Source organism: Symsagittifera roscoffensis, chromosome 8, assembly GCF_963678635.1.
Source record: "Symsagittifera roscoffensis chromosome 8, txSymRosc1.1, whole genome shotgun sequence".
Lineage (NCBI taxonomy): Eukaryota > Metazoa > Xenacoelomorpha > Acoela > Convolutidae > Symsagittifera > Symsagittifera roscoffensis.
This window is the reverse complement of record NC_087069.1, coordinates 52103748-52126677: the sequence shown is the minus strand read 5'-3', so window position 1 is coordinate 52126677 and position 22930 is coordinate 52103748. Positions and strand designations below refer to the sequence as shown.

General features: G+C 37.0%; 1 protein-coding gene across 1 annotated transcript; it reads right to left on the bottom strand.

Moving 5' to 3' along the window:
* Window positions 1–6517: 6517 nt before the first annotated feature.
* On the bottom strand, window positions 6518–22467 carry LOC134853696 (uncharacterized). Its single transcript, XM_063869695.1, has 8 exons — window positions 22357–22467; window positions 20744–21480; window positions 12450–12596; window positions 11971–12010; window positions 11493–11598; window positions 8101–8186; window positions 7151–7371; window positions 6518–6664 (listed from the first exon to the last, which is right to left on the bottom strand). The coding sequence occupies exons 2-8, from the start codon at window positions 21221–21223 to the stop codon at window positions 6518–6520; spliced, it is 1227 nt and encodes a 408-aa protein (XP_063725765.1). The 5' UTR covers window positions 21224–21480; window positions 22357–22467.
* Window positions 22468–22930: the final 463 nt, after the last annotated feature.

The following is a 22930-nucleotide window of genomic DNA, read 5'->3' as shown; positions in this document are numbered from 1 at the left end:
GAAAAGTGTCATTTTTCAAAACGGACAAAGCGCATTTGTCGGCGGCGGAACGGGCATCTACCTGCTTGAAGGCTCCCTATGACTCCAACTCGTACCAAGTTTTAATTTGGTCTGCAAGAGACATGTCTTCGACAATAACCTTAAAGCAAGACAAGTTCGACTTAAAGGACAGTGGTAACGGACCACTTAAAACCCAACCTATCGGAAGGCGTACGGCGCACGATGAAATAGAGTCCTCCCCCAGAAGGTACTCAACGGGTCTTATGGCATAGTAGAAATCCTGTCTAATATTTATTTCGACGTCCTCATACTTATAATGTCTAGGTTTGATCGGAGCCAACTGCGGGTATTTTTCCTGTAATTCAGGAATGCTTATGCTATCCGATCAATACGAATATGATCCTTAACATAAGCTCAAAAAGAAAACGAAAATTCACTATTATTCGTTTCGGCGGAAACTTGAAAACTTACTTGCTGAGTTTTCATCACGCTCGTGGACTTGAATCCATTGATGGTGAGGTTAACGGGAGTGCCAACCAAATGGAGGCGTTTTACGAGATCGGCGGATACCCATGAGTGCGTGGAAGCACTATCGCAAAGAGCTAGGGCATTAGTAATAGTCGCATCCGAAGATACGGCGAGTGATGCAACTGGCCGTAGGCCTTTAGTTGACTCCTGGCTATGAATATCGCCGACGGTAGCGTTAGTCGATACATGTTTAGCGTTTGCGTTACGTGACGCCGCGGAACTTTTAGCATCCTTAGGAGGAAAAATTTTCTCCGCTCCATGTAAGAGCACGTTGTGTGTGCTTTCACAATCTGGCTTGGGGCACTTTCTGGCCCTGCTACAATTACGAAAACTGTGATTGCTCTGTAAACACGCAAAGCAAAGTTTTGGTTCGGCTACATGTTTTGCTCGCTGCGTAGCGTTTTTCTCTTTGAATACGGCGCAATTCCAAAGAGCGTGTTGACCTTTACATACAGAATATGAAGGGTACTTTGGTTTTTCCTTAGTCTTATTACTTACATTTGCGTTACTAGCAAACACTTTCGTACCTACTTTTTGCTTAACCTGTTCTTCAGACTTACCATTAGAATTGATCGTTTTGAGCCTCTCATGACCCTCCGCTTTTTCTTTAAGCCATTCGTTGAAATCTAGCAGAGTTGGTCTATGCCATTGGCGTCTTACGGTTTGCATTGACCATGCCTCCATAAGGTTCGGGGGAAGCTTACTCACAGCTTGATTCAGTAAGTTAACACTTTTCAGTTCGTCGTTAAAAGACAGGGACTTGAATACGGCAACAAGTCCAGAAATTGCAGAGAAAAATCCAATTAAATTTTCCGAGTTATGCATTTTCAGCGGCGGAAAATTACTCAATTTATCTAGATGAGCCCCGACTACAGCATGTGGCTGCCCGAAATTTCTTTGAAGAGTTGCTAATGCGTCTTTATATAGTACTCCGCTATAGCTATACTCAGCGATTGCGGCTTTTGCTTTACCCACTACGAGCGTTTTCAGATAGGTAAGCTTTTCATCGTTACTGAGTATGGCTGACTCGACCGTCGGTTTGAATTGCCCAAACCACTCATGCCAATTAAGTGGGTTGCCATCGAACTGGGTCAGCTTCCACTCAGTGAGATGATCTTTTTGGCTGTGCATGAGTATATTAACCAACTCTCGTGTCGAAAGTGGACGCTCGATGTCTGCACCAGGTGAATTACCGGGAGTTGGCACTGTGTAACTCGAAGAGTTACCGTGACAATCAGGAACGGACGGTTGATTAGCATGTGAAGAATTTTCAGGCTGTGCAAACAACACAGTCCCTCCACTTGTATAAGGAACAAAATTATTCGGAGAAACAATCGGAGTTACTGTGGAAAAAACAGTTGTCGAAGGAATGTAGTGTTGTTGAGCTGACAATAAAGGGGCAGCAACAGCTGGTCTCCACAAATTACTATAAGGATTATAGTGGTCACTTGAAAAGTTATAACTACTAACGGGAACACCCATTTGTTGTTGTGATGGGACTACAGGTGCTTGGTAGCCAGCTACTACTGAACATGTAGTGTGATGACTTAAAGAAACTTGATTAACTGCTGTTGATGCAGGAACGAACGGTGCTACACCAGAAAGAACATCTGCAGATGTTGTCGGAGCAAAATGATTTTCAGAAGTTATCGGGACTACTGACCCTGTGTTTGGATTGCCTAGCACCGGATGAGTGGACAGAAAAGTTTGCTGAGGCAAATTATTAGAAACAGGTTGAATGACCTGCTGTAACCCTGGATTGTTAACGGAAACCTGCGATCGGACCAAACTCGACAAATTATGTTGTTGTCCGTGAATGTGGTTACTGTAATACAATCCCGGATCACTAGAAGCTGCCTGGCCATTATTCACTCCTGTAAAACTTGATGAGACCAAGTAATTTGTTGATGCAGGATAAAGTGCCTCAGGAGCTGTTGAACAAACGTGCTGCTCTTGATTGGGAACTACAACAGCATCAGGCTGATTGTGGTCGACAGATTCAACCCAGTGACGCGTACGATCCTTTTCGTCTATTTTTAGTTGTGAAGAGATTCGAGTTAAACCACTTTCCTCAGCATTCTCGCTGATTTCCGACAACTCATCTTCTAACTCAAGCCCTTTCAACTCAATTTCTGCCAGTTTTTTCCTGTGTTCTTCAGCCAATTCTTCCAAGTCTAAACGGCTTTGTTGTTCTTTCAGTCTTAATGATACCTTTGCCTGCCTCTCAAGTTCCTCTTGTTGTTTCTTTAAAATCATTAAATCGCGCTTTATCTCAGAAAGTGTTTTCGACGGAGCGGCGGTATAACTAGATTTCTGAGAACCCGATTGCTGATGTCGGCTGCTTCGATGCGACAACTTAGAGCGGGTATCTGTTTTATGCGACCGGGGTTCTTCACTTTTTCAGAATGATGAGAAATTTTTGAGCTGCTATCAATTTTATCCGGCTCTGTTACTGCCTCAAAACTTGTTTTATGTGTGATAGCTTCCTGCAGAACTTTAGCGTTGCTTTGAGTCAACTTATGAAGCCACATATCCTGTGCTGGTATCAATTCGTCGGGATTGGCATTTTTTGCAGCCATATCAATCAACTCAGTATTTATCTCGACCGCTTGTTCTATATAGTTCCTACATTTTTCAATAATTATCAATTTTTGAGCAACGACTCTGACTCTCTATGTATTCTAAAAATATTTCGTGGCATTTATAAAGTTCGTTTTCGAGATTGCTACGTTTCTCAAACAACTTCCTAATTTTCTTTTGAAACTTAACTTCCATGCTCAATAATTTCAGAAATAAACGACTCCCAGAAAAAACTTTATTTTAACTCAAGTAAATCTTCAAATTTTTCTAATGCATCAATAACTTACAAGGGGGAGTAACTTGAAGTTTTAACGCTTTAAATCTATTGTGAATCGCTCTACAATTTTTAGGCGACAATCGGTTCCGCTTCTTCTTAGCTTTCAGTGTACTTAGGTCAGCACTGTATCGACTTAGTAACAACAGAGTCTTCAACTCAAGGGAAGGGGGCTGGTGCAGCTCTTTATACTTTTCGATAAGTATTTGGTCTTTGGCCTTTCGCTTTGAGATAAAATCCTCAACTATGTTAAGAACGGGAATACCTGTCTTTTTCAACTCCTTCTCTATATTGTCCGTACCGTTGCGGCGACAGTATACAATAGCGGTAATATTCTCCTTGTATCTCAAAAGAAGGCTCTTAAGTTGGTCAGTACTCAAACTACGGTTGTTGTTACTGCGGTGCTTACTAATGGAGTTATTAATGGCGTCGTGCCAAATAACTAGATCTTTTCGATTCGAAAAAAAAAGTGATGCAGATAGTATTGGATAGTTTTCTGGGAGTCCCTGGCGTTAAAGTTAAAGCTTAAGCCGGGCTTTGTGAAACAAGTCTCTTTCACGCGCTTTTGAGACGGTGCGGATAGTATAAGGAGAGCGTGATCCAAGGAACTGGCTCCTAGAATGAATACCATACACTCAAGAGACCTATGCGACGGCTACGTTACGCTAAAGTACCAATGGGGTGGGGAAATTAAGTAGGTCGATTGAACTCCAACAACACACACGGAGTAAACCTGAGGATGAAAGAATTCAACTTAACTCACTTAATATCACCGTACCTGACCACTTAACTTTAGTGTCGCGTAACGAAATCAATTATCGGACGGGCTGAAACGGCTTATATTTACTTGAAGCGAACTGGCTTTCTTTTTCACCAATGTGGGTGGGGGATCAGGCAAATTGGATAAGTTCCAACAACAAACGCGGAAAAAACCTGAGGAAGAAAAAACTTAATTTATTTTGCCTAATTTGTTGCTACCAGACCACTTACCATAAGGTTGGTGTCAAGTTACAGCACAGTTTCGCAGAATTATGGGGACGTTTTGAGGAATTTTTGGCAATTTTTTACTTTTTTCGCAAAATTTTTCGGAAAATTTTGGTCTGCAGGTTCGATTCATAAACCAATCCAAAAAACTAGTCTAGTACCTCTTATCTATGTTCGAATTTCACGAATTATTATTCCGTCCACAATTATCCAAAAATTTTTGGTGTCGAGAAAAATTACCACTTGTAGCTTGCTTTGAGTTGATTTACAAAATAAGACATCGTATGTAATTTTATTGCAAAGAAAGTTTATGAAAACTAGACGAGTCTTACAGTTTTTGACGAGTTTTGGAGATTGAGCTTTCACCGGTTTCGGGTTGTCAAGCCTTCGGTCGGTCGCAGAGAAATTGTTCTGCAATCACTACTCTAATTTACACAAAACGTCTGCAGTGGACTTGTACTCACAAAAAACGCCTCAGTTTCACTCGACACCTGTATGAAGGCCTCTGTTGTGTTTGACTCGACACCACCCGTATGAGGGCCTAAAGCTGTAAGAAATATTCCAGCCAATGGGGCCGTAGCTCTTCCTCTCGGACAGAACAGCGTGGAAGTCGCTACCAGGCCTGCTCAAGAATCAGTCCAAACTGAATTGAGTCCAACTACAGTCCAAACAACACATTCTAGAAAATGTGTGTCACTTTAGTTTTACAACCGCACGTATGAGGACGATTTGCTAAAATGAGGACGATTTGCTGGGGTCCCTTGTATGAGGACGATTTGCTTTGGTCCCCTGTATGAGGACGATTTGCTCGGGTCCCTTGTATGAGGACGATTTGCTCGAGTCCCTTGTATGCGGTCAATTTGCTCGGGTCCCTTGTATGAGGTCGATTTGCTCGGGTCCCTTGTGAATAACTTCGGACTTCGTTGTCCCTTGTGGGGCGCCAAAATGTGCGCGTAAATCTCCACAAACCGAATCGTAAAAATTTTGCTCTGTAAAACAGTTGAATTACAGAGCGTTTTCTCGGCAAAAATAACACTGAAAATCCATAATTTTACAGTTTTCAAAACGTATTTCATCATCGGTAAGATCGGCCACAATAAACTGCATAACTCAAAGCAAGCTGCAAAAACGGCCAGTATTTGTCCTTGAGACAAATTGCTCTTTTTAAAGGTCAGCCTTAATCAAGGCTGAACCAAATTAGAGCGAAAAGATGGTTAAAATAGGTTTTGGGGGGGGTTCGAACCTGGTTACGGAGCATCCCATCAAGTTCGGTGCATATTCGAGTTTTAGAAAGGAAATGACCTAGTCGGGATTCGAACCGACGCCGAACCCGCCGGGACGCACCCTGTATACGCTTGGCTACTGTCCCTATCTGCATTTACATTTTGGTTCAATTTTATATGCATTTATACTCTCGCACATTTGCAATTATATTTGCACTGCAACACTTATTCTGGAAATAGTAAGCCATCTCTCGAATATGTATCACCTTCTCGTTATGGTTAAGAGTATTACTTACGTTGATATGGGATTTTTTTTTTCGGATCCACCTAAAAAAATGATCTTTTTCTTCAATTAAATTTTTGCATGCAAATCTAGTTTTTCAATCAAAATTTAAACCTCAAGATTGGCAGATAAAAAACTAGCATAAAATTTTATCAAACAAGCAGATTTGTTCAATTCATTTTTTACTGAAGCGTGAGAGAGCAGCTTTTATAGCGTTGTAAAAAAAACTCACGATTTTTTCTCAATAGTTTCAGTTGCAATTTTTCCATATTCACCAGACTTCTGGGAAAAATTATCCAAACTAAATAGAGATGCTAATTTTATTCTGGAAATCAAAAAATAATGTTATCATAATCTTGATACAAATTTATTAAGAAATATCATCACGAAAACTATATTTACAATTTTTTTTGTTTAATTTTCTAAGAAACCTCTAACGCAAAATTTCAGACCCAGAATTTTTGGAGCTTCTTTTCAGCTCAATTTTTAAGCATGGTATCTGAAAGCAAACGTAGAGATATGTATCAAAAAATCTTTATAGCTTAATTATATTACAATTAACAATAAAATGGAATAATTTACAATACAATTCAATAATTACAAAATTGTCTCTTTTTCATTTTTACCTCAATTTACATTCACATCCTAATTCTCAACATTTGATCGTTCAATAAAGTTCAAAACTTCGTCCAAAGTTTCTTCGAGGGATATTTTGAAGCTACTTCCTTGTAAGTACTGCAAATTCACCCCTAGCTGATCACACAGCCACTGTTGATCCTCAAAGGGGGCTATCTGAAAAAGAAAGATTGCGGGCTAGGATTTAAAAGGGGGCATGTTCCGTTTTGAGACCAAATATTACACATTTTCTAATTCAGACCAAATTTTGAAATAATTTTAAAAAACCTATCATTTTTGGTCTGTATAACAGAAAAAACCCTTTAGAAATTTAAGTAATAATCGACCATTGGGAAAAAACATGATAAGAATATTGATTAAAATAAAGTCCGCTTTTTTATTCTGCTGACTTAAAACCATAGTTATGAGAAAATTTTAAGCCTAAAAATAAACAAAAACTAAAATTTGTTGCGCAGTCTTTTCTGGGCTTTGATGCACATGAAATTTGTTTAAATCTTTTTTATTACTTCAAAGAAATAAATCCTTGTTAAGACTCTTCAAAACAATTCAAGACGTAGTATCTTGAAGTTTCAAGAAATTAATGACTAAAAACTTCAGTTTTGTCAAACTCCTAAAGTGAATAATACCTTAAAGAATTCTCACCTGCTGTTCGTTTAACAAATCATCCAAATTTTGGATTTCACATTTCGGGTCTCTCAGATCATCGTTAGTTTCACCACCACTGTTTAAATGTTCATCTACCCCTCCCCCTCCTGGCTGATTTGAGGGGGTTAATTGTGACGGGGGGTAGTGAGATGTGTATGCCAGAATATGGGGACAGTTGGCTCTGATTTGATCCCAGTCCCAATCGCGATCAAAGTAGTCTAAAAAATAATTTATGTAGAAATCAATTCTTTTTGGTAAATCTGAAATAAACATGTAAGAATAGAAACTAAATATTATTTGCGAATTTCACAAAGATATAAAATTAAAGGACGAAAATTACAACGCCTCGTTCCCAAGGAAATTTCATTTCGTTCCCAAGGAGTTATCACAAATCACAAACCCTCTCATTCCGGGCTATTCAATATTTTTCAAAATCACATCCGAGTCTAGGCAAATTTGCTGCTTCGACCGTAACCACAGTTCTATGGGGTAAGTTCAATAGGAACAACGGGGTAGTTTAAAAGATGGAGGGTAGTGTGGGGACAGGTATCGTCGAGGATGTCGGGAGGGCGCGATTGGAGGTTATGCGAATGGCGACGTCATCAAAAAACCCTGTTTACATGTTACGAGTGGAATATTTTACAAAGTGAACAAAAATTGATAAAAACTAAGTTGGAACTATTTTGTCCGTTTACTTTGCAAAGATCACTTTTAAACATTCATTTGAAGCTGGGTTTTAATAAAAAAAAACAAAGTAAATTATAAAAGGGCCCCTTATAAAAGGTGCAATTAAAAAAACTGGGTTTTATTTGTCGAAAAGGGGAAGCGGACTTGTTGGGAGAGAGAGAGAGAGAGAGAGAGAGAGAGAGATAGAGAGAGAGAGAGAGAGAGAGAGAGAGAGAGAGAGAGAGAGAGAGAGAGAGAGAGAGAGAGAGAAAGGTACTCACATGCGGCCTTCAAGTGAGCATCTTCGTGATGTTGGTATCCTCCGTCTATTAACACCACAGCTGCAACCTCATTATCCTCCGCCCATCTGAATAGAAAAAACACACACCCTTTTATCGAGATATCAGAAAATGAAAATGCCAAGATGGGGAAAACGAGCTCTTTTTTGCTTAATAATACTTTATATTTGCTGATTTTCAGGGGGAAAATATTGGGGACAAAGTTGAAATATAATTTAATCATAATCTATATAAATTTAAATTGCCTCAAGAAATTTTTCATAGGTTGCCAAGGATGGGTCTTCCTTAAAAACAGCTAAGAAACAGTTTTCAATTTTACCTTTTATTGCTTTGAAATTTAAACAGTTGAAAATTGAAGTAGGGTCTTAGTCTTGAGTTTGATTGCATTTTCAAACTGAACGTCTAAAAACTCTTTTCGATGTAGAGTCAATTAAATCGTTCCAGGAAAATAAAATTTTAGGTTTTTTGTTCTCTTAAATGCGACTGTTTTTGTATTTAGTCCTTGTGTATGCTGATCCAAGATTGTGTTTTCATCTACAAAGATGACATACTAATTCATCAACGAGGCACATTGCTGCTGGTAGTTTTTTCGGATTCAATTTTAGATCAGATGAAAATCGCAGTTCTTTCTATTGCAGCAGGTCTTAATAGTCCAACTATGCTGCTTTTCGACTGATACTATTAAAATTGTTAGTACTCCACTTATGATTATTGACAGGTAGTGTAGACGAATCATTACCAAGGCGTTAAATAATAACATTCGACGTTTCAAGAGCTTAATTACCCAAAACAGTTTTCGAACTAACCTGAAAATAATTTCGGGTTGATTTTGTTGGAAGGTTCCTCAAAGGATGCGGATTTTCAATTTTTACGCAGAAAAGACAGAATAATTAAAAATGACCCAGGTCTGCATCACATAGTTTGACTACTTATGCTCGCAGATTTTGGCCAAGCTTGACAATAATGTCATAATCAAGTTGTATACTAGAGTTTATTATGGTCACTTCGGCTCTGTTTCCTGCTGAAAAAGATAAACTCCGTTTTCTCAATGATTTTTTTAGGTGGCGTTTTGTAAAATAATGATAAAAAAAATTGACAGGTTTCCTGCAGATGCTGAAGAGTAAAAATAACACAATGATGATAAAAGCAAACAAATTTATCATTTGATATTTGCAATACTTCGCTATTTTTGAATTTATTCTTGCTTAAATCCTTTAATAGAGGTTGAAAAATCTTAAGATTGTTCCTTGAGGCACACTTTAATGGAGTGCCATTCAGTCTAATTCTATTTTATTCACTAGTCTTTTGCTGCTAAAGCTCATCTCACTAGTCGAATCTGAGAAGCTCAGACTATTTAGTTTAGTTTTCAGAAGATCATGATTGACGAAGACAAAAGCCTTTGAAAATTCTACTAATATTTCAGCAACGTTTTTGTTTCTGTACATACAAATTCGGAAGAATTCAAAATAGTAAAATTTTGCATCGACAGTAAAATATGACAATCTAAAACGTATTGTATATTACTTTGTGAGTTTTTGAATAAAAGAGTTTCATCTTATCGTTTTTTCGTCATTTTTAATTACTTTTTCATTTAAGGTTTTTCTAAAATGAATAACGGTGAAACTATATGGGCATCTATGTTTTGGGTTTTTACTTATTTCTTTGTAATATGGCATTCTTTGAGATTAATTTGTAGTTTTTGATGACCTATATAAATAGGCTCTAGTGGCGCAGACTTTTTATGCTATCATTTACATTTGAGTTGAAGCTTCGAATCAGTTTTCTTGAATGGACTTGTCACTGAAAAGGATACCAAAAAGTTCGTTATATGTGGAAATGTGACATTTCGACATCATTTTTCAACTTCCAAGTATCAGATGCAAATTTTCGCCTTTTTTCTAGCTCTATAAAAAAAGTGAAGCTTATTGCTATGTGTTGATCGATTTATTTAAAAAGCTTTCTTGCTGTGATCCGTTGAATTGAGTTCTGTAATTATATAAGCAACAAATGATTGTGAATGAGTTGGTGTTGTTCTTTTTGTCAATTCTAACTTTTTCGGACACAGATTTTTTTTGTCAGAATCAAGAACTTTTGTTGTTTTCTCTCATTAAAATCAAGTTCGTATTGTATGATTGTGCATACTCAAGGCGAAGTAAAGGTAGGATCATCATTAAATCATTCAGCTTTGTTTGAAATTTTTAGGGTTATAGGTAATTTTGTCAATGTAGATCTTTCGTTTTTGATTTTTAATGAAATCGACCCAAAGGCTGTCATATTTGTCATGTAGCAGTTTTAAGTCGTTGCAAAGCTTAGAAGTTATGGATTTTGGCATCAAATTCAAAAAGCCTCAGCCTCTACTTTTCCCCTGGCCTCTGCAGATATGTCATTGCGAACTACAGAAAACTGTTTATTCTTCAGCGTCCACAGATTGTGATCATTTGAATCATGTCTCGGGCAATCGATAAATTGTATTTTATCTGTATTTTTAACTAGCTCTTTGAATCATCTCATTTAGAAATATAAAATATGTTATTGCTCTGTTGTCTTCTAGGATTCCCGAGACTCATATTTGAACCTGAAATTGGATTTTGACAAGGAGCAAATTAGTTGGCTTCAGATATATTTAGTATTTTAATGATTAGTTTGTTGTAATGATAAGAATTATAATGAAAACATACCAAATAATCAGGTTTATCTTCATAATAAGATGCACTTGAGAGTTGAGCATAATAAAATCGATTTTGAGAGGCTTTCGATATATCTTGTCCCGTTTATTCACGGCAGTATTTGAAACATCATAATCATTGTCAAAATACATAGAAAGCGGTGAAGTAGTTTGGATTCTGATTGCAAATATTGTAGATTCTAATGTCAAATTTTCAAACAACAATCGTATTCTCGACAGATGTGGGTAAAACGATTTTTGTCCGAGGAGTCATTACACAGCTTAACTAAGTTTAATTAGTTTCGAAATCTCCAGTCAAAGCCTCAACATTTCTAACTGGTTAGTCCTGATCAAGTGAATGAAATTTGAGGTGTTTTTAGGGTCAGAATCATTGGAGACATAAAAATTTTTCTGAAATTCGTTTTTCGAACTACTTTAAGAATTTCCGTAGTTGAATCGGAATAAAACATTATATCGAAGTAGGTTTTAAGTTTTCTGAAGAAAAACTCTGTAAAGAAGAAACGCTTAATTTACTGGAAGATTCCTAAAGCAATACGGATTTCTGTTTTTCAAGTACCGGTATGCACGGTTTAAAAAACCTCATTTTTTGCTCGTGACTTTCTGGAAATACCAAAATATTTGACAGTTTGATCACAAAATGCGAAAATCGTTCCTGGTAGGTTTAGATCTGTAATAAATTCCCACTAACCTCAAAGCGCAGCTGGCTCCTAAGCCGTGTCCAATCAACACACAGTGTCTGTCAACGTGAAGGTCTTCAGATAAATGCGGAATCCAGAACACCTCGCGGCCGAGATCTGAGAGAAAAATTGAATATGTGCAAAATATTATTTGAAAATTTATAGAAACACTTAAATTGAAGTCAGAAATTTTTAACAGAAACGAAGTTAAGAAACTTTCATCAATGTTTAGCGCACGTTTGTCGTAAAATCTGCGTAAAAAATTGAAAAAAAAAAATTTCTTTAGTTTTTTCCAGCTCATTTAGAGTTTAATTTGGCGATGAAAAAATTAAAAGATGAAATTCTAATGATAAATTAAAAATTATCATAATTCAACCCTTTAAGAAAATTCGACGTTTAGGTTTCTGCAGAAACAAGATTTGAAAAAAGATTTGCCTTATTTGCCTCTAGTTTTTTACACTCGCATTTTTGAAACTAAGCTATACATACGTGGATCTGGCATGTCGCAAACTTGGCACTCAATGTTGGCCTGAAACAAATGGCGAAAAATAACATTCAAAAAGTTTTATAACTCTCTTGCGTTTATGTGTTTTACATCAATAACACCCTCCTCTAACAGCCCCCCCCCCACCCCCACAACCGTTTTATCCCAATGCAATTGAAAACTTTTTAATTGACCGATATGGATAATTAGTTTAAAACACAAACAGTCTATTTTTTTTGCTTTGGACATAGCAAAAAAAATGCATTTTTCATCGTTTTTATATGTTCTTAGTTATTTTATCAATCGTGTATTCACATCTTTGTAGCACATAATTTAAATTAAACTTTGATTTTGGCTTTTCATTTTTCGGATTAATAAAGTTTAATATAGTCATTTAAAACAGTTTTTCTGTCCAGATGAGAAGATTCATGTGTTTTCTTTTATTTTTTGCCGCTATTTTTAAAAAGTTGGTTTTGCTGTTTACCTTTTTGTGTATTTGTGATTTGAGCCATGGGTACCAAAACTTCACTTCTGACACGCCCTCGTCCAGCTTGTTGTGGGGCACAATCAGCACACGCCTTCTGCTCCCGTCATGGCCGGGTCCATGATCATGGACATGTCCATTGTAGACCTGTTCATGTTTTATCAATTCATACTAATGGATTATCGATGGGGACGATGGGGAAGGGTGTGGGATAAGGTGGTTTGATCATTCAAGGCCGACCCTGATTTTTTCGAGAATAGCAGTTTTTTAAGAATGCGAATTTCTTAAGCGTTGTCTGGGGAGTTCCTAAAATTTGGTTTTAAAAAATGCTTAAAGGTTTAGTTTTTGTTAAGGCTAGTGCATGTCCGTTTTAAAAAAAAAATAGGCTCTATTATGTTGTTTTTTTTGTCAGCAAAAACGGTTTTTCTCGACCAGTGCTGATCAAGACTTCCTGTTACGAAAAACTGCTTAATATACAATTCCAAAGCTTTACACTTTGTATGAAATTGTTTCAATTGATCATATAAGTATAAAGTCGCATGAATAAAAAAAATAAAGTTAAGCTAAGCTTTTTCTCCGTTCTGTGTCTCGAGAATTTTTAAGAGAAAACATTACAAATACAAATTAGACAGCAAATTTTTTTTATACTTGCTTATACATATTTACAGGGGTGGATTTAGGGGGCTGACGCCCCCCCCCCATCAGGGATTCGAACCCCTGCCAACCCAAATGGTCCCCCTTCGTACTAATTTCAGACATCCATTTTTGGTGACAGACCATAAAAATGTTCTAGAGGCACCTTCGACGCTAATATAAACTAATTTTAGGGGGCAGCTGGCGCCAAAAAAAAACGCATTTTTTGGTCAATATTTTCCAGAAAGTGCTTAAAATCGCCCGTTTTGGCCTCTTTTTCATATTTTCAATCTAAAAAAAAATACTCAAGGTTTTCAAAAAGTAGAAATTCAAACAAGAATTAGCTGTAAACAAACTTTCTAGTATCTAACAATCAGTTCACAGCTTGGCTCTCGAAAAATATTGCCATCTTTAAATTCTTTGTTTTTTATTTCCAAAGCATTTAAATTGCATGACGAGCAATTTCTGTACAAAATAATTATATGTAAACTTTGAAAAAATACTGCTGAATGCCTTTTTTTTGCTAGTGTTAAAGCTGTCTCCGAATAATGCTAAAATGGTTGTTCTGGAAATGTAGAATCTATTTGACGATTTTCGAAATCAAAGTACAGCTGAAATGAATTTAATGTGATTACATACATGCTTGACTATATTGTTGACTTTCAAGTCTTGAACCGGAACTCATTTTTCTCTCGTTTTTTTTAAAGCCTAAGCACCAATTCAATACCCAGTTATTGTTCAAAATGGACATTTAGCAAGACCATCAAATATAAGAAGACCACAGAAAGTTTATCCTGATGAAAAGACAACATATGGAAAGAAAAGTATCCTGAATAAGAATTTCATTAAAAATCCGAAATTTTATTTCAAATAGAATCAAAAATAAACAACAAAAAAAATAAACAACCCTTTTCAACCCTTTTTTTTGAAGTCTTCAAGACTGAGTTTTAATGAAAGCAAAGTTCAAGTAATTGTTTCGACAATTTGAAAAAAAAGGAGGAAGTTTCTAGTCGGGTTAGTTTTATTTTTTTTAAAACTGTTTTTTTGTTTTTCACGCAAAATCAACTAAAACTTATAATCATCGGAATGGGTCGAGATAATTATCATATTAAAACCTTTTCAATCATGATTCGAAACATTGTTAAAAAATCATCAGTGTTGTCATACATTATGGATTGATAAAACTTCATATTCATTTATATACTAATTATGTTACTAAAATTTTTGTTGTTTATGTTAACCTTAATCAAAAGCTGGTTGATTGACCTTGATAGAAGATGACACGGATCGTGGTGAACTATGGTTCAAACGAAAAAAGAAATGTGTTAGCCATTTAGTTGTTTTAAACCACTACTTCTGAGATTCGGTGTTTATCGATCCATTCCGATTCGAGAAATAATTAATCATACCCAGAGGTATGACATGGCGCACTCAGCAGGATTCTCAAAAAAACCGCTGAATAATAATCCACTCTGGGAGAGAGCATCAGCTGAATTTTTCATTCGAGTGGTCCAAATGGGCAGCAATACTGCAAATTGCAGCAAATGGGCAGCAAAATTCGCAAAAGATGAAATTGAAATAGGAAACTTGTTAAGAGCCAAGCCACCTTTAGTCGAACCCTCAGATCCGAAACACGAGATTGAGATAATGGGCGAAACAGAGGCACAGAAAAAAAATTTAAGAAGTCCAAAGCCAGGAAAACGAGTTGGAAAAGGAGTACTATGCAACTCATTCCGACGGGACGAGGCGTAGCTATCTTTTTCGGTGTCTAGGCGCTGAAGGAACAAAAGACAAATTCAACAGGAGAGACTACCAATTTGGAACTACCAATTTGGAACTACATACTGTCACCACACAAGAACTTATGACATCATTAGAGGATATTTTCGCTACAACCAGGATAATATCCTTTGATAGATTCAATTTCATCTGTAGAAAGCAAAAGAAAACAGAAAACCTGGAACAATTCCATGCAGACTCAGTAGAATTAGCCGACTGCGGCGATTGCGAAGACGAGTGGATAAGAGACGTGTTTACAGCACACATGAACAACTAAAAAATTGCGGAAGAATTGCTAGCTCAAATACAGAGCCCACAAGATGCATACGAATAAGCGATATGTCGCTAAAAAGGAATCGAACCTATTCGCACTATGAAGATAAACTCATTCGGAGGCCAAACAACCACAAAAACAAAACAAGAACTGGCGCATTACATAAATACACGTGGCAGATACAACTACCAAAACAACCAGAATCCACAGAGAGGCCGGAGCGGCTTCCGCGGTCGACCGTATCCGCGTGGAACACAAAACCCAAGGGGACAACAAAAATGAAACACAGACTTGAAAAATCAGAAACAAAGCTACAAATGCGGAAATAAGTAGAGCCCCAATCACTTACAATTTTGCCCGGCAAAAGACAAAATTTGCTCAAAATGCACCCAGCGAGGGCATTTCGCAAAAGTTTGCCGTTCCACAATTGTTAATTAATTGGAAGACAAACATGATGAACAACAGGAAGAGATCGCAACAAAGAGAAGTACGGAGAAAGACAACGATCCCATGTCATTTGCTAAATTCACTTCAAAAAGCCGATGGGACGATTACCAATTTGACAAATTTTGGGTTATGGCAATAGCCGATTCTTTTGGAAATGAAATTACAAACACAATATTGAAGGATGATTTTAAGGAACACATTGTTAAATTGAAAACAAATACGACTGATTTATTCGCCGTCGCCGATTCGGGCAGCCCAATGTCCTTCCTCAACGAGAAAACAGCACGGCGAATACAACAGACGACAAGACAGCATTTTTCAAAAACATCCCACCGAGGATACTGCTAGGAATCTAGCATGCTACAACGGCGAAACAATTAATCCGATAGGAAGGCTGTTAATAACAATTGAGTCGGGAGGTTGGAAAATCCAGACAGCTCCTTTCATCATAGTGGACGACAACAAAAGCAAAAAGCATAGGATGGAGCCTACTACCGCGTATAGGTATTAAGCTAATTCAAGAAAAGCAAACTTACAACGTACTAAACGTGCGAGAAATAACATAGTCTAAGCCATTAAACAATAGTTAAAGACCATTTCCAGCAACTATGTGTGAGCATTTGAAAGTCAGAACAACATGTAATTAAAACTCAATTTAACAAAGAGTTCGACCCATTTCAACAAAGGGCAGATTTCACAAATACTTCTGCAATAACGGGTTCAAGCGGAACTAAACAAGTTGATAGACCAAAAACACATTATTAAATTAGACAAATGTTCGGAAACAAATCTCAAATGCCTAATTTAGACCTACTCCTGGACATCGCACAAGTGGTGGAATCGGACAAATCAAACCAAACGTTATTCTCTACACTCGATCTGCGGTACGCAAACTCGCAAATCTTTTTGGATAAAACAACCAGAGAACAGCGTAACTTCAGTCTTACTGGTGGCAACGCCACCGGATTATACCAAATGCAAACGGGATTTTGCGGCCTTATGTATATACCAGCAGAATATCTGAGAGCAATCGATTTAATACTCACAAAATGTATCAATACATACGCGTGCCTAGACGATATACTGATTGTGACAAAAAGATTGGCGGAATCACATCGTCAAAAACTCCAGGCAGCTCTGACAAAAGTAGACGAAAAAAAAACTGTCGATTTCAATAGATAAATATAAGTTTGCAGTCAAACAGGTTGAGTGGTTAGAGTACAGCGAGAGAACGAAACCTCTTATAAAGAAAACAGATCCAATTGAAAATTATTGTCGCCCGAAACCTTTAAGCAACTGAAAAGTTTCATGGACTCAGAACACCATCTCACACGGTATATAACAAAACTAGCTAAAACAGCATCTGATTCAGGCCTATTGTTAAAGAACATTGAAATAAATCAGCCAATCATTTGGTCGCAACATCTCGATACTCGTATTGCATGCGATGCGTCTAGTACAGGGATAGGGGCGTCATTAGAGTAACATTCACCAGAAGGCTGGATGGCTGTAGTATATGTGTCACGTTTTTTAAACTCCCCCGAGAAAAAATATTCCGTAAACGAACTAGAATTACTAGGAGTTGTAAGGGCAATCGAACAATTTAAATACTTTTTATATGAAAATTTATTTCACCGTCATTACTGACCACCGAGCTTCAATCAGCGCTCTATACACAAGCGAACAATCAAAAACAAGCTAGAAACAAATGTTACATTGGATCGACCGATTGATACCATTTCACTTTGACATCAAACATCTTGCCGGAAATAAAATGGAATTAGTAGATTAAATGTCACGAAATCCCGTTGGATTGGCAAAACCCCCTAGTGAGTACGATGAGAATACTGCAGTAGCGTCAATTATTGAAGTCATATACAACCTAGAATTAATTGACAACGTCATCCTAAATAATCTGGCCAATCATTAGCTAGTCACCACATGATAACGGTAGGACTAGTTGCAACGGTGGAGAAGGACACAGCAACAACAGAGGCAGAGTTACTATTCCGCGGGAGATTTCAACAAGTGTTGGGGGTCAGATTCATAGCCGCTGCCTCAACAGAAGGACAAAAATCTGCGTCCCCTGATAAACTTTGTCAGGAAGAGAGACTGGGAGGCCATCAAAACCTCCTACGGACATTACTGGCACAACACCTGGAATAGACTACATGTCAGAGAGGATTGCGTGCTGATAGACAAAAGATTTGCCCTCCCTACGCAACCTAGGCAGACAGTACTGGACAGCCTCCACTTGATCCATCCAGGATCTGCATCCATGTTGGACCTGTGCCATGTCTGGTTCCCTCACATTCATTGGTTCTTCGTGCAAATGGCGCAAAGTTACCGTCATTGTACCGAGCAAGGTAAAAACTTTAAACCAATATTGGCGAAAAAGCAGTCATTCCAAATGGAACCAGTAGTAGAGCCCAACGAAGAGGCTCAATTAGATTTTGCGGGGCCCCTCACGGATGATCTAAATAGAGATGCGTATACTCTAGTTGCTTTACATAAATGGTCAAAGTTCCCGACTGCAAAGGTTGTGTCAAATATAACAGCAGAACTTGCACTTAAAATTATGCAGAGATACTTTTCTAAAAACGGGTACCCAGAAGATTATGGTGTGATCAGGCACAAACATTTAGAGCAAAAGAACTTTTTTTTGCCGCACAAACAACAACATAAAACTATATTTTGCACCGGTAGATGATCACAGAGCAATAGGTGTTATTGAAAGAATGATTCAAACACTAAAACGTACGTGAATGAAAATAGACCAAATGAACACCCCATATGAACTAGCTTCAGATGTGGCGGAAATCATAAAAAAACATTGAGACTCACGCAACATGGCTTCACAAAAATCTCACCGTTTGATGCACATATGCGCAGAAAACCAAATACCCCACTTTCCAATTTAGCAACAAGTAGCTCACCAAATAAAGTAAACTGGGAAAGCGCAAAACATGCATTGTTAGATCGAAAGAACTTTAACGAGCGGCCATTACCAGCGGAAATCAAGCACGATCTTCAATGCTGGTTGGAGGACGAAATATCAATTAAGAAGCAAGAACAGAAAACCACTTGACAAATACCGAGGAGTCTATAAAACGCGCATTCCTCAAACCAACAAAAAACAGGTGCAAACTCTAAATCCATAGAACTAGCTAAGAACAAGCTAAAGGTAAGATACAAGGGAAAAAAGGAAAATTGACAAAAACACGAAAAAATAAATAGACCAGGTGGCACGAAAAACATTTAGACTAGCAACAAAGGTTAAGGAACTCAAAACAATTGAACAATATTATAAAACCATAGACGGGAAAATTCTTATATAAACACCACAAACCGTATTGGTACAAATTTTTGGAAAACAACCGAGGCTACTAAGAAAAAGCGGAACGGCATTTGCTCCTAATCTTTTAATATACGGACCATGTAGACTCTCTTGGCTCAACGACTACGTCGCTAAAAAATCCGCACGGGGAACAGGACCATGTCTACGTTTTTTAGACATCGGGATCCGATGTTCAGAGAAGACGAACAAACTGGACTACCCATCAAGCTGACAAAACAGGCAAGGCGTAGAGACAAAACAACCAAAGCAGCCCGACGAAGCGAAAAGCCAAGGCAACGGGGAAAAGAACAGGGAGCAGACCAGCAAGGAAAATACAGACGCCACGAGGAATGAGTCTGCGAACAGAGGAGGCCATAGACAATGCAACCAAGGAGGCCACGCGTGAAGAGATAGCACCATGTGACTCAGATAAGGACGACAACTCCTCTTCAGCGTCCGAGGACATTGCGCCATCGCTCAAAAGGCAAAATCAGAAGCGGACGCCACCTAAAAACACCGATATACGAAAATCCTTGAGGAACAGCCATTCAGCATTAGCATCGGCACTCGGAAACCCTGTTTCAGTCAACACGATAAGAGCAACAAACACCCCTAAGACGAGACAATTTGAAATTGTCTCGCCGCCAGAAAAGTCAGCGTCAGAGAACTACCCGAGCTTAAAGTCACTTATTGAAGAAATGGCTTTTACAGAAAAAAACACGCGAATACAAAACATGTGTGAAATTTGTCGAAGCTATCAGCAAAACAACGAGCACCAACGTATTCGATATAACATCACCAAACAGAAAACTAGACAATCAACAAACAGCATGGAAATCGTATTCGTGAAGCAGAAAAACGATGATACAAAAGAAACACAGGAAGAGGATGATGAGCAACTGCAAGATGTTGAGGAACACGGAACTAACATTGACGACAACAATGACACCAAAAAGGACGGAACAAGAGTAGAAGCAAAAAAAGAGACAACACGACAAACAGTCCCATGTGGACTATAAACTCAAATTTAAAATCACTTTGTGTAGTTTTCCCGCTGACGGGGAATGTCATCCGGCATGGATTGATAAAACTTCATATATGTTTATATACTAATTATGTTACTAATAATTACGTCATTTATATTAACCTTGATCAAAAGCTGGTCGATTGACCTTGATAGAAGATGACACGGATCGTGGTTGAACTATGGTTCAGACGAAAATAAATGTGATGACCATCTATTTTTTTTTGAACCACTACTTCTGAGATTCGGTGTTCATCAATCCATTCGGAATCGAGAAATAGTTAATCATACCCAGAATTATGACAAATGTCGAGAAAAACCAGTTTGAAACTTTTGATTTTGATCTAAATTCGAGCTAATGAGGTGAGCGTGCAGGCTTACAATAGCTTATTTATTTTGGTTTTAAGCAAAGAAACTTTAAATTTTTCTGAAGTAAAGTTAAAACTCGGAGTTTTTAGCACCATTTTGATAAACAAAATTTAAAAAAATTTAAAACATTTCTGCAAAAAAATAAGAAGAACCTATGATTTTTTTAATATTACTTTTTTGTTAAAATTTTTGTTTTCTCTTTTTCTAAAACTGTTTTCAAATCAGCACAATTGACTTAAACTAGAATTTGCCTAGTTTATGTTTTTTTTCAGATCTTTTTATCACAACACACAGAAAAAACGTCACTAATATGAAGAAATATTATTTTTTGATTTTCTAAGACTTTAGTCGGAAAATTGGAAAACTCCGTCCTATTTTCACAGTAACAAGCTATCCCTGCTAATACAAATTTTAGTAGTTGAACATCATACCTCTCTGTTTTTGACAGCTGCAGCTCCAGTTTTCACCTCCACTCTGCTTTTCAAAGGGGGGACCTTCTCCACACAATCCAAAACACTTCCTTTATTCTTCTTCTGAATCACTTCATTTCGGAAAATTGCTCCATCGAACAATCCGTCACGCGAACCAGCGTCTCTTTGACCACTGAAGTTATTTCGCCCGTGATTGTTCTCGTTATATTGCAATTCCGAACCCCCGTATGAAAAATGACTCTGTTTGATATTATTAACACTCGTCGTTAAAACCTTGCTGTACATTAAATGTCTTTCATTTTCTTCGAGAGTTTGTTGAACTCTTGGTCGCTTATTGGCTGGAGGGTTTTGCGAGTTTAAATCATCCAATGCTAAGCCAATTTCAGGCGTTTCAATTTGGGATTGAATAGCGTTTTGTGCATGATTTCCGTGTATATTTCCATTCATGCTATTATTGTACATTGTAAGTTGATTCGACATGGTTTGAAGCTGGGAGTTTGGGTTGTTACTATCATTAACTGGATCACTAATGTTACAATAAAACCCTGTTGAATTATGGTCTTGTTCAATGCTATTTCCACTTTCCAGAAACCCTCTGCTCTTTGGGTTAAGATTCCCGGTTTGTGAGTTCGTCAAACTGTTTGGAAATTGTTGTCGTTGTTGGTGTTGTTGATGTTGATTGCTTACAAGTGGATTAAGCGAGTCATAAACTGTTGGTCGAATTGGCTGGTTGTCATCTAGAGGTGAATCGAAATTTATGTTGAAATATACCATTATTATATAATATTGATAGATTTTCTAGTCTATACCCCAGATACTACTAGAAGGTGTGCTAAGCAAAATCACACTTTTTAAGTTTAAAATTGGTCAAATGAACACAAAATATACATATATTTTTTTCAGTTTCAAGTTTCGCGAAATTAATAAAAATCCATTTTTCCAATTGTTTTTTTTTCGTAATTGAAAATCCGGTGGAAAATGTTGAATACTTAGTTCAAGACCAGGGAAATTAAATCACAATAAAAGCAAGTTCCAGCTGAATTGAAAACAATTTCGGAACACAATTACGGCAAAATTGAAAAACGGTCATCTTGTATTTTTCAATAATCGAAATTGCCAACAAAAAAGAGAAAAAAGTGGAAATGTTTTTTATTTACCTGAAAGCTTTTTCTTTTGTCAGAAACATAGTAATTTTTTCAGTGCCATTTAAAAAAACATGCCAATTAAATCAATAATGCGCACCTGTTTTTCTGTTTGTTTTTTTGTCTATCTTGTTTTGAACAAAAGTAGCCGCAAAAAGATTTGAACAAACAAAAGTATGTCACTTGAACGGAGCTGGCAACTCTTTTTTTTAAAAAAAACATAGTGCATTAATAATAAATAAACCTAGTTTTGTTGTTCGTGCACGTGAAAACAATTTAATAGAATCAGAAAAAAATGAGTGGAGTAAAAAAAAGTATTTGGAAACTTAAGGCAAACAAACAGTTGAAAAAAACTCACAAAAGAAAAGTTAACAATGAATTCAATAAATATTTTAAGCTCTGGCAATCATTTTCCGCTGAAAAAAAATAAGAATTAAATTTTAAAAAAATCAATTTTTTGGTACAATTTACCTGTTCAAGACGAGGCGACAAAAATGTTTTTTAATTCGAATCACGGGCCATAAAATCCCAAAGAAATTTTGTATACCGCATTTTTCAAAATATCTTTTATTGTTTTTATGTCGCTTGATTTGCTTTTATGGTCCTTAGTTAGCCAGAAAGGCGACAATATAGGCTCTTTTAAATTCGTATCTTCCGTTTTTTTGTTTTCATCTCTTCAATTTTGAATTATATCATTTGCCATTGTGGTGTATTATTGTTGAGTAAAAAGACAATACATCTGTTTCTGTTTTTTTTTGCAGCTAGAAGCTGAGATAATGTTATCCTTATAAAATGCGATCAACTGAAAAGAGATTTTTTCTGGACCAAAATTGAATCAAGACAAGAAGGTACATTACTAATCATGTATTCAGATCTCGAAATAAAATAAAAACCTTTTAGAATTTTGCGAAAAAGCGTAAATATATTGTTTTTTATTTATTGACATAAACATATTGTTACGGTCGGGTAAAAGTTTAGGAGTTCGTCTAGGAAAACTGATGAGTGTTCTTAAAACAGTCCTATTACAGTCATGAAACAGTCGGTT

Coding starts and splice junctions, on each gene's coding strand:
- LOC134853696 (XM_063869695.1), bottom strand. CDS start 21,223: ATGTCGAATCAACTTACAATGTACAATAATAGCATGAATGGAAATATA. Junction 7,372..8,100: donor TGCTCACTTGAAGGCCGCAT/GTGAGTACCTTT, acceptor ATTATTTTTTAG/ACTACTTTGATCGCGATTGG. Junction 6,665..7,150: donor ATTTGTTAAACGAACAGCAG/GTGAGAATTCTT, acceptor TTTCTTTTTCAG/ATAGCCCCCTTTGAGGATCA.